General features: G+C 33.6%; 1 protein-coding gene across 7 annotated transcripts in view; it reads left to right on the forward strand.

Annotated features, from left to right (window-relative positions):
* The window catches only part of LOC113224983 (B-cell scaffold protein with ankyrin repeats), a 227,903-nt gene that overhangs the window by 77,806 nt on the left and 136,873 nt on the right, over positions 1 to 13,224 (forward strand). For all 7 annotated transcript variants that reach the window (XM_026455030.1, XM_026455025.1, XM_026455026.1 and 4 more), the window contains one exon: positions 5,818 to 5,957. In XM_026455030.1, coding sequence (XP_026310815.1) covers positions 5,818 to 5,957 — 140 coding nt within the window. The remainder of the gene's footprint in view (positions 1 to 5,817; positions 5,958 to 13,224) is intronic.

The following is a 13,224-nucleotide window of genomic DNA, read 5'->3' on the forward strand; positions in this document are numbered from 1 at the left end:
TTAAAAGTGATTAAGATATAAAGGGATCTTATGGAAAATGTAGACAACATGAAAGAACATATTGATTATGTAAACAGAGATAAATTTTGAGAATCAACAGGAAATGCTAGAAATCAGAATCACTGTATCAGAAATTAAAAAGTAACTTTAATAGGTTCATTAGTAGACTTGACAAAGGTCAGAAAAGAATCATTGAACTTGAAGACAGGTCAATGAAAATTTCCCAAACATAAACGGTAAAGAGAAAGAAGGTTTTTTTGTTTGTTTGTTTGTTTTTTAAAGAGAGGACAAAACATCTAAGAAATGTGAGACAATTTCTAACATACATGTAATTGGAATACAAGAAGAATGAGAAAATGAAGAACAATAAATGTTTACATATTAATGGCAGCGATCAAAACACAGATATAGAAAGCTCAAGTAACACAAAGAAAGATAAATATAAAATATTGACACCTATTCATATTACATTTGATCTGTAGAAAACTGAAAACAAAAGAGAAAATCTTGTCAGAACCCAGAGAAAACAAATAACTTACCTGTAGAGAAACGAGTATAAGAATTATGTTGAATTTCTCTTCAGAAACCACACAAGCAAGAAAATAGTGAAGTAAAATATTTTAAGTATTGCGAAAAAAAGGAACCCACCAATCTAAAATTCTATATTCAGTGAAATTATCCTGAATATAGAATGAAGGAGAAATAAGGACTTTTTCAGACAGAAAAATGAACGAGTTCATTACCAGCAGATCTGCCCTGCAAGAAATTTTAAAAGAAGTTATTTGGGAAAGAAAGGAAATAATATAGGTGAGAAACTTAGATCTGCAAGAAGAAAGAGCGTCAGAGAATAAATGAATGAAGGTAAAAACAAAATCCTTCATTTTCCTTATTTTTAATTGATCTAAAAGATAAATGTGTGTCTGAAGTAAACACTATCAATGTGTTGAGTGATTACAGCATATGGATAAGTGAAAGTAATGACAGCAATATAAGGGACAGGAGGGACTTAGGTTTGTTAAAAATGTATATTTCAGACTCTAGGGCAGTTACTAAAATTTTTTTAAAAGCTATAAATGGTAGGCTAAGAAGAGAGAAAATGGAATCCTACAAAATTCTCAAATAATTTTGAGAGAGAGCAGAAAAGATTGGGGTAGAGCGGGGTAACAAAGAAAAATGTAGGGAAAAAGAAATTACAAGTATGGTAGATATAACCCAACCATGTTACTGAAGCCAAGTAATCACTACTTAAGTTTAGTGAATAGTCTAAGAATGTCAGTTAAAAGACGAAGATTGCCAGAATGGATAACAAGCAAGACCCAATAATATGTTGTCTGTAAGAAACTCAGTTTAAATATTAAGACATGGGTAAATCAAAAGTGAAAAGTGAAAGGGTTGGAGCAAGGTAGGTTGGAGGTTGGTGCAAAAGTAATTGCAGTTTTACAAATGGCATTGAAAGTAATGTAATGAAATTGGAATACAAGAAGGATGAGAAAATGAAGCAGAGATCAAAACACAGGTACACCAACCTAATACCATGATAACACTAATCAAAGTAGAGCTGGAAAGTTGTACTAATTTCAGACAAAGAAGATTTTAGAAAAAGAAAAGTTATCATGAATAAACAGAAGCATTATATAATGATAAAGATATATTCTCCAAAAAAATAGAAAACTCTTAAACATGTATGCACTTAACAACAGAGTATCAAAATATGTAAAGCAAAAGCTGCTAGAATTGAAAAGAGCAATAGACAAGTCCACTATTATGTAAGATTTGAACACTGTCTTTCAGTAATTAATAGACTCAGCAGACAGAATATCAATAAGTATATAAATGAACTGAACACTATTATTAATCAACTTGATTTAATTAACATTTATAAAATACTCCATCAAACAACAGTAGAATGCACGTTTTTCTGAAACTCATTTGGAACATTCACCAAGATAAGCCATCTGCTGCATCTTTAAAAAATAAACTCTATTCAATATAAAAGAATAGAAATCATGCAAAGTGTGTTATCAGACCACAATAGAATTGAAATAGAAATCAGCAACACAAAGATAGTTGGAAAATACCCCAAATTCAGAGATTAAGTAACACACTTCTAAGGTGAAATTAAAATAATTTGAAATAAATTAAAATGCAACTTAACAAAGTTTGTGGAATGCAGATAAAAAGTATGGACAGGGAAATTTTTATCATTAAAAACTTGTAATAGAAAAGAAGAAACATATACAATTAATAACCTATGCTTCCACTTAAGAAACTATAGAAAGATGAGCAATTTAAGTGTAAAGCAAGCAGAATAACATAAATAATAAAAATTAGAGCAGAAAACAATGAAATGGAAAATAAGAGAGAAATTCAACAAAATCCAAAGCTGGTTCTTTGAAAGGATCAACCAAATTGATACACTTTTAGCCTGGCTAACCAAAAAAGAAAGAGAGAAGATACAAATTACCAATATCAAGAATAAGATAGGAGTGATTACTACTGACCCAGGAACATTAAAAGGATAATAGTGAGTATGGATACAAATTTGATAACTTAGACAAATGGACAAATTCCTTGAAAGACATAAACCACCAAAAGTCACACAAGGAGAAATGGATAATCTGAAGAGGTCTATGTCTCTAAAAAATTGAATCATTAATTAGTGGTCTTCCATAAAAAACAGCAGCAGTGCCAGATATTTTCAGTCAGTAACAATGTAGAGATAAACAAAAATTATTTTAAAGTACAATTATGCTGATAGGTGGTGAAATCTTAAGATGTTCTTTTACTAAGTAGCATCTTTCCCTTTTGACACATGGAAACATCTTAACCTGACATTTTTATTTGAGAAAATACCTTCTAATTTTGCCATCTCCCCTTTCCTTTCAGCTCAATAACTTGCCACACCTATAATTAAGTTATTTTCTAGAAACCACACCCTCCTAATGGTAACCATAGGTTTGTCACTGACAGGGACTGTTTTGTACTAACACAATTTGAGTTACTAAAATCTCAGCTTATGTCAAAACTTATAATAAATATATGTGAAACCATTAAAGTGTAAATACTAACTAATTTTCACATAGAATGTAGAGAGTATTCCTCTGGTATTTATAGTACTGTGAGAAAAAAATTTAATGCAGCAGGAAGATAACCAATTAAAAGTTGAAAGGAATGCATAATGTATCCACAAAGATTTAGAATCTCTTTATTAAGAAACTGCTCTGGATAATGTAAATTATAACTTTATATTTCATTAGAAGAGCATGAAAAATACTTCAGGATATGCCAAATATTATGTTCAACCTGCTTAAGAAAATAACAATTGATAATATATTTTTATAAATATCGTAATTCAGGAAAACAATTTTAACATATTTTAAATTGATATTAATTTTTAGGCATGACCCAGGTTTTGAAGCCACCTGTATTTATTTAATGATAATATTCGAATCCAAATAGAGCCATGTTTATTTCATTTTCATGGAAACAGTAGTGGGTTCATTTAATGTTTACCATATGGGAAAAGTCTAAAATGGGATCATAAAGGAAAACAGCTTCTCAGACAATAGACATACGCAGACAAAAGAGCTCTGAAATTAATAGATTTGTGAAATATCCACTTTTATAGAATTAGTGAAATATTTCAACTATTCAGAAATACCTTTGGATTATATTTCTCATAAATTACTTCAATTTGTACCTCATCAAGGACAGACCACTTAAGTATAGAGATGGGGAAGGTTGACAAAGACATTTGAATGTAACAGAATTTGAGATTTGAAATGATGGGAGCAAGGAGTTCCATTTTTCCCTTCCACTCTGTGCCTGTTTTCCTCTTCACGGCTGACTCAGTAATATCCTTGCTTGGTTTGGAGATCTTGACCTGTATTTGTGTGTACTTACAGGGTTAGGTGTTGCTTGAATACTTTCGTCCAGATGGTAAACAACATTTAATTTTACTCTCTTCTATTTGAGTCCTTACATTAATTGGTTTTTATTTTTACTGAGAAGCTGTAAAATACAGTCATCATAGTGAACCAAAATTAAAGTAAAATAATGTTCAAGCAGTACGGGGTACTGCTCATGTAAAGGTCAGTTCAATAATGTATTACTGAGGAGGCCTTCCAACCATATGAATCTATAAGGCATTCTCTGTGACATATAGTTGGGACCAGTAATTAGGTATTGATTTAATAACTGCCATTTAACAAATATGAGAATGTATACAGCAAACACAACACTTTAAAAGGCATCTCCTTGGAGGATTACTCTAAAATCGACATCATTATCAGTAGATGCACTGGTAAAATTTTGAGTTAACTAAGGACTCAATATATAAGAATAAATCAGTTCAGTTTCATGTTAGATTAAAAAAATATAGAATATTTATCTACTCTGTATCAAAAAACTACCAAGCAAATCTCACCATATACCTCTCATGATTCATTACCTGATTTTCTTTCAAAAGGTTAACTCTCCATGGTAAAACTCCAAATCTCTTTTGTGATAAACAAAATTAATATCTTCTTTCAAAATAATTTTTATGACTTATCATAACATTTACATTGAAATTTATCTTTATTAAATCTACTGAAATTGATTTCATTTGACTCCAATAACTCTAGAACCCCCTTTACCATATGCATACTGCTTTAGCTGATGAGATGTGGTTTAAAACTTTCATTTTTGTTTGTTGTAGTTTCCCTTTCATTCTCTATTGGATGAATGCTTCTTTGGGAAGAGAGAGCTCCTATTTTTCTACATACATCATTGTAATACAGGCAAGGCATCTAGTCAAGAAATATGAGAGGAAGAAATTTCAGCTCCTCGACCTAGTTAAGCTTAAGATTGCTTTTGCTGCATTTAAATTTTCTTCAGCAATATTATAAGAAGTCCTTTAACAGCTTCATGAGATAAAGTGAAATTAATACTTAAACCTTAAAAACTTTTAAATATTCAAAGCTCTTATATTTAATGACTTATTCCTAACCCTAGATATTTGAGTGACAGTTTTCTGGGAGAACTTGGGAAGTATCTCAATGACAGATTAAAAGCTCTTAAAATTTGTTCCATAAATGAATTTAAAGAATTACATTTTGTTTACTTTTCTTACACTAAAACATAATAACTTTTTTATTGATTGTTTTTTGGTATTCTTTCATAGACAGTCCTAAATTCTTATATAACTTTAATGCTGCTCATATATTACAGCACAGTTCACAATGTAGTGTATCATTCATTTTGAACAATTTGTTCTCAAAAAGGCTTTAGATGAATGTATGATGTAAATACTACTTTAGTATCTGGGCATTAAACCTTGCCTTTCCCAGGGTTTTTCATTGTAGTCAACTGAATACAAGTTGTATAATTTAAATCAGCTGTACTCTTTCAAATTACAATTTCGAGAAACTTGCCTGTAATTAGTTAAATTGTTTTCATAAGATAAATAATAAATACCTAACTTTTGATAAATGGCTATACGTTTCCAAATTCTAAAGAATTATGTCAAGATTATAGAATGTTAAAGAAAAGTTATATTAGTAAGTAAGTAGGGACAAATAATTTAGTGCTTTACTTTTATTGTTATTTTAGTATACGTTTTGTATTTTAAGTTTTTTTAAAGCAATTAAGTCTAAAATTGTACATTTCATTTTGTGGTTTCCAACTACCAAGAATTTTAAAAATGATTTTAAGTGCTAGAGATTAGTAAAAGTGTTATGAATTTTTAAAGACTTCTTTTATATTCTCTAAAAGATGTAATAGTATGAATATGCATTAAATACTCTGCCCCTAACTCTTGTTTATTATTTTCATAAGAGTTTCCTGCTGGTTCAGTCCATGTCAATGTCTACTGTGATGGAATCATTAAAGCCACAACCAAAATTAAGTACTACCCAACAGCAAAGGCAAAGGAATGCCTATTCAGAATGGCAGATTCAGCAGAGAGTTTGTGCCAGGTAAGTTGATCTTTCCACGAAGTTAATCATAATGTAAGCTCAAGAGCTAATGAAGGATAAGAGGATTCATGCTTTGGTATAAGTTTGAATGTTGATTGAATAAGAGTGAATTACTACCGATCAATAGGAAGGGAAGAAGCAACCTCTGTTGTGCCAAAATGTGGACAAATTACTTTGCCTAGGTCAAAAAAATCCAGATAATGTCAATGGAAAACAGCTTATTCATTACAAGGTAGCCATTGTGATGGGCTCATTTTAAAGCTGTTACAAGCAGATAGAGAGAGCAATTAGGAAGAACTCCTAAGAAATGAATTCCTTCTTTATTCAGACCTGCATAACACAAAATAAAATGAAAGTCAAATCATCTGTCTCATGCTTTGAGATTAAAGAGTTAGACAAACCAAAATATCACCAAAAGGGAAACATGTGGTGTCAATCTAGAAATTGTTACTTTCATGTGGACACTTCTAAGCTCAGTGTATGTTTTCCTTAGTTTCATTTATTATTGTTATCTGATTGTGAAAAAATTTTTTTTTGCTTATGATGTTTATTAGGAATATGTGCTTATTCCATCAAATTTTCAGAGTGAAATGCCATTTCTAATGACTTGATAATTAGAATTATATCTTTGCTTAATTGCCTCAGTTTTTCGTGTGGGTGAGAGGTAGAAGGGGGTAGAGAAAGGAAGTCTAAGTATCTTCAAATTTACCATAAAATTTACCATAAAAACCTATCTTCAAATTTACAGTAAAAACTTACAAGGTTTTTAACAAAACTATCAATGATAATGTAGCTGACAAGTTGTCATGAAGCTTTATGTGTTTAAACTAGATTAGAATTGGAGGATTTGTTATTCTTTCATGTGACACATTTTTCTATTAGAGTTTTAATTTTGTATTATATGAACGACATATTTTAGAACAACGGAAAAGGTAAACATGTCTTAGAAAAGGACAGGGAGTGAAATAACATTTGTCAAACTGGAGAGTCTGAGGACATTTGACAAAATGTCTATATTGTAATTCCAAAGCAAGTACAAAAGTAATAGCTTGAAAAACAGACTGTTTCATTTTCTTGTGACAAGTCTACCTTATCCTCTACTTAAAAATTATATTCATAACAAAAAAAAGATTAATAAAGGTAATATATTGCATTGTGACTATTCAGTCAGTGTAGAAGTAAAGTAGTCCCCAAACATATTTTCTGTTGGTCTTTCTGTTGTGGGTGGGGATCTTTGAATATAGTAAAAAATAAATGTAATTTATGACGCCTGGACAATTTTTCAGGATGCTATAAATATGCAACTCATGATTTCTTTTACAGCTTGAAGTGGAAAAAAAGTGAGTTTGCTAGTTTTTAGATAAGTAGGAAAATGCTGTTTCTTTTTCACCCTCTGTATTGGAAATGAGGGGAAAGAAAGAGTCACGGCTTTTCTCAAGGATTTTTCTCTACCCCCAAGCTCTGGTGGCCTATAGAAGGGAGGATGTTGGGCAGGCACAGGATGATTCAGGTTTTACCATCAGGAGAGAGCCATTTTAAGTCAGAGGTCTGAGTAATGACAGACAGAATTACTCTAACTTGGTGGCAGCAAACCATGGCATGGCAAGGAGAGACATTAAGAGACTGTTTAATTTATGTAATTTAAGGGAGGTTTAGAGGTTTTGCAACTGTCACGAGGGCACCTAGAAGTATTGTGGGATTAGATAAAACAAAATCTGAGACTGGGATCTCAGACCAGATCAAGCTGTACTGTAACAGGCTGGATAGAAGGAAAGGCTGCACTTCAGTGAGTCTCCCAAGCATCTTGGACTAAGTATGACATGGGATTTGTCTAAATCTTCTGGTATCTGGACCACACAGGGTATCTGTGAACTCACTGAGGAGGTGAAAAGCACTTTCTACCCTTGAAGAAGCAACTGGAGAGGCATTGCCGCAGTGTATTTTAGATTTGTTTGACCTCGAAGGAGGTGTCCCAGCCCACACTGTGCTTCTCCTTCAGGGCATTTGGTTTTCCTTTCTATATTTGCCTTTGCTCCCACATAGATTATGTATTTAATGAATTTTGTGGTCGGGCACGGTAACTCACGCCTGTAATCTCAGTACTTTGGGAGTTCGAGGCAGGTGGATCACTTGAGGCCAGAAGTTCAAGACCAGCATGACTGACAATGGCAAAACTCCATCTCTACTAAAAATACAAAAATTAGCCGAGCATGCTGACGTATGCCTGTAATCCCATCTACTCAGGTGACTGAGGCAAAATAATCGCTTGAACGCAGGAGGCAGAGCTGAGATCACACCACAGCATTCCAGCCTGGGTGACAGGGTGACAGAATAAGTCTTTGTCTCAAAAAATAAAGACAAAAAAAAAAAAGGAAACTAAAAAGAAAACAAACAAACAAACAAAAACAGCATTTTGTGGAAAGCTGTACATTTCTTTTCCAGATTAGAACATTTCAGTAATTGTTTCTTTCATGGGCTACTCTGCCATTTTATTAAGAAATGTGAATATTTTGCCCATGGTTCACTTTGAACACCTGTATTGAAAACACAATGTACATTGTAATTTTATTTAGCATAGTTACTCTTTATAAGTCGGAATATATGCCAGAAGATTTGAATTTTTAAAATAACCTACCTACTTAGCTGAAATGGTATATTGTAAGAACTTTCCTGAGTTTTCTAGTAAATTATAATGGCAGATGTGATTTCAGTAATCCTAAAACTTAGCAATAAGATCTTTCTCATGAACATTTAAAAGCTATTGGGCATGTAACAACATGAACATTGTGTGAATTTGAAGAAAGAATTACTAATGAGAAAACTGCGGGGTTTATATTGTAGCAATTGTTGAGTTTGTAATAAGAGACTTTGTATTATCATTTAAAAGAAACCATGCATATAGCAAAATGAGCATTCTGTGAATTTGAGAAAATAATAATGAGAAATCTGGCTTTCTAATTTAATTTTTAATGACGTCTATTAGGTTTTAGAACACCTAACCTGAATAGTTTAATTATCTATCTGCTTCTTTAATCATTTCATCTTTGTTGGATAAATACTAAATCCCAGAACATAGCCTCATAAAGGTGAAATTTCCAGAGCATCACTTAAAATAGTAAATATAAGAGAGATTCAAATGAAAGAAATCCAAAGCCCAGTTTGGAATGATAATTAGAATTGAAGTGCTAGTGTTAGAAATACTAGTAACTCCTGTTGAACTGAGGTAATTAAAACCTTTGAGACTTTCATCCTATTTACAAAAATGTCTTGGGGAAATAATAAAGTTAACTTTGTAACTAGATAACAACATAAAAGCAAAATAACATTGAAAGGCTAAAAGAACACAGTAATTATTAATTTAAGTAGTAGGATCCTTTACAGTAAAAGATTTTTTTTAATTATTATACTTTAAGTTCTAGGGTACATGTGCACAATGTACGGGATTGTTACATATGTATACATGTGCCATGTTGGTGTGCTGCACCCATTAACTCGTCATTTATATTAAGCATATCTCCTAATGCTATCCCTCCCCCCACCCCCTCCCCACAATAGGACCCGGTGTGTGATGTTCCCCTTTCTGTGTCCAAGTGATCTCATTGTTCAATTCCCACCTATGAGTGAGAACATGCGGTGTTTAGTTTTCTGTTCTTGCAATAGTTTGCTGAGAATGATGGTTTCCAGCATCATCCATGTCCCTACGAAGGACACGAACTCATCCTTTTTTATGGCTGCATAGTATTCCATGGTGTATATGTGCCACATTTTCTTAATCCAGTCTGTCACTGATGGACATTTGGGTTGATTCCAAGTCTTTGCTATTGTGAATAGTGCTGCAATAAATATGCATATGCACGCGTCTTTATAGTAGTATGACTTATAATCCTTTGGGTATATCCCCAGTAATGGGATGGCTGGGTCAAATGGTATTTCTAGTTCTAGATCCTTGAGGAATCGCCACACTGTTTTCCACAATGGTTGAACTAGTTTACAGTCCCACCAACAGTGTAAAAGTGTTCCTATTTCTCCACATCCTCTCCAGCACCTGTTTTTTAAAGATTGCCATTAAATTTAATGATTCCTGATTTTTTAATGATTGCCATTCTAACTGGTGTGAGATGGTATCTCATTGTGGTTTTGATTTGCATTTATCTGATGGCGAGTCATGATGAGCATTTTTTCATGTGTCTGTTGGCTGTATGAGTGTCTTCATTTCAGAAGTGTCTGTTCATATCCTTTGCCCACTTTTTCATGGGGTTGTTCATTTTTTTCTTGTAAATTTGTTTGAAGTCTTTCTAGGTTCTGGATATTAGCCCTTTGTAAGGTGAGTAGACTGCAAACATTTTCTCCCATTCTATAGGTTGCCTGTTCACTCTGATGGTAATTTCTTTTGCTGTGCAGAAGCTCTTTAGTTTAATTAGATCCCATTTGTCAATTTTGGCTTTTGTTGCCATTGCTTTTGCTGTTTTAGACATGAAGTTCTTGCCCATGCCTATGTCCTGAATGGTATTACCTAGGTTTTCTTCTAGGGATTTTATGGTTTTAGATCTAACATTTAAGTCTCTAATCCACCTTGAATTAATTTTTGTATAAGGAGTAAGGAAAGGATCCAGTTTCAGTTTTCTACTTACGGCTAGCCAATTTTTCCAGCACCATTTATTAAGTAGGGAATCCTTTCACCATTTCTTGTTTTTGTCAGGTTTGTCAAAGATCAGATGGCTGTAGATGTGTGGTATTATTTCTGAGGGCTCTGTTCTGTCCCATTGGTCTATATCTCTGTTTTAGTACCAGTACCATGCTGTTTTGGTTCCTGTAGCTTTGTAGTATAGTTTGAAGTCAGGTAGTGTGATGCCTCCAGCTTTGTTCTTTTGGCTTAGGATTGTCTTGGCCAAGCGGGCTCTTTTTTGGTTCCATATGAAACTTAAAGCAGTTTTTTCCAATTCTGTGAAGAATGTCATTGGTAGCTTAATGGGGATGGCATTGAATCTATAAATGACCTTGGGCAGTATGGCCATTTTCACAATACTGATTCTTCCTGTCCATGAGCATGATATGTTCTTCCATTTGTTTGTGTCCTCTTTTATTTCACTGATCCGTGGTTTGTAGTTCTCCTTGAAGAGGTTCTTTACATCCCTTGTAAGTTGGATTCCTAGGTATTTTTTTCTCCTTGAAGCAACTGGGAATGGGAGTTCATTCATGATTTGGCTCTCTGTTTGTCTGTTGTTGGTGTATAAGAATGCTTGTGATTTTTGCACATTGATTTTGTATCCTGAGACTTTGCTGAAGTTGCTTATCAGCTTAAGGAGATTTTGGGCTGAGATGATGGGGTTTCCTAAATATACAATCATGTCATCTGCAAACAGGGACAATTTGACTTCTTCTTTTCCTAACTGAATACCCTTGATTTCTTTCTCTTGCCTGATTGCCCTAGCCAGAACTTCCAACATTATGTTGAATAGGAGTGGTGAGAGAGGGCATCCCTGACTTGTGCCAGTTTTCAAAGGGAATGCTTCTAGTTGTTGCCCATTCAGTATGATATTGGCTGTGTGTTTGCCATAAATAGCTCTTATTATTTTGAGATACGTTCCATCAATACTGAATTTATTGAGAGTTTTTAGCGTGAAGGGCTATTGAATTTTGTCGAAGACCTTTTCTGAATCTATTGAGATAATCACATGGTTTTTGTCTTTGGTTCTGTTTATATGCTGGATTACGTTTATTGATTTGTGAATGTTGAACCAGCCTTGCATCCCAGTGATGAAGCCCACTTGATCATGGTGGATAAGCTTTTTGATGTACTGCTGGTTTCAGTTTGCTAGTATTTTATTGAGGGTTTTGCATCAATATTCATCAGGCATATTGGTCTAAAATTCCCTTTTTTGTTATATCTCTGTCAGGCGTTGGTATCAGGACGATGTTGGCCTCATAAAATGAGTTAGTGAGGATTCCCTCTTTTTCTATTGATTGCAATAATTTCAGAAGGAATGGTACCAGCTCCTCCTTGTACCTCTGGTAGAATTCAGCTGTGAATCCATCTTGCCCTGGATTTTTTTTGGTTGGTAGACTATTAATTATTGCCTCAATTTCAGAGCCTGCTATTGGTCTATTCAGGGATTCAACTTCTTCCTGGTTTAGTCTTGGGAGAGTGTATGTGTTCTGGAATTCATTCATTTCTTCTAGGTTTTCTAGTTTATTTGCATACCGGTGTTTATAGTATTCTCTGATGGTAGTTTGTATTTCTGTGGGGTCAGTGGTGATATCCCCTCTATCATTTTTTATTGCATCTATTTGATTCTTCTCTTTTCTTCTTTATTAGTCATGCTAGCAGTCTATCAACTTTGTTGATCATTTCAAGAAGCCAGCTCCCGGATTCATTGATTTTTTTGGAGTTTTTTTTGTGTCTTGATCTCCTTCAGTTCTGCTCTGATCTTAGTTATTTCTTGCCTTCTGCTAGCTTTTGAATGTGTTTGCTCTTGCTTCTCTGGTTCTTTTTATTGTGATGTTAGGGTGTCAATTTTAGATCTTTCCAGCTTTCTCTTGTGGGCATTTAGTGCTATAAATTTCCCTCTACACACTGCTCTAAATGTGTCCCAGAGATTCTGGTATGTTGTATCTTTGTTCTCATTGGTTTCAAAGAACATCTTTCTTTCTGCCTTCATTTCGTTATGTACCCAGTTGTCATTCAGGAACAGGTTGTTCAGTTTCCATGTAGTTGAGTGGTTTTGATTGAATTTCTTAGTCCTGAGTTCTAGTTTGATTGCACTGTTGTCTGAGAGACAGTTTGTTATAATTTCTGTTCTTTTACATTTGCTGAGGAGTACTTTACTTCCAACTATGTGGTCAATTTTGGAATAAGTGTGATGTGGTGCTGAGAATATATATTCTGTTGATTTCGGGTGGAGAGTTCTGTAGATATCTATTAAGTCCGCTTGGTGCAGAGGTAAGTTCAATTCCTGGATATCCTTGTTAACTTTCTGTCTCGTTGATCTGTCTAATGTTGACAGTGGGGTGTTAAAGTCTCCCATTATTATTGTATGGGAGTCTAAGTCTCTTTGTAAGTCTCTAAGGACTTGCTTTATGAATCTGGGTGCTCCTGTATTGGGTGCATATATATTTAGGATAGTTAGCTCTTCCTGTTGAATTGATCCCTTTACCATTATGTAATGGCCTTCTTTGTCTCTTTTGATCTTTGATGGTTTAATGTCTGTTTTATCAGAGACTAGAATTGCAACCCTTGCTTTTTTTTTTTTTTTTTTTTTTTTTTTTT

The sequence above is a fragment of the Piliocolobus tephrosceles genome, chromosome 3, assembly GCF_002776525.5.
Source record: "Piliocolobus tephrosceles isolate RC106 chromosome 3, ASM277652v3, whole genome shotgun sequence".
In the NCBI taxonomy this organism is placed as follows: domain Eukaryota; kingdom Metazoa; phylum Chordata; class Mammalia; order Primates; family Cercopithecidae; genus Piliocolobus; species Piliocolobus tephrosceles.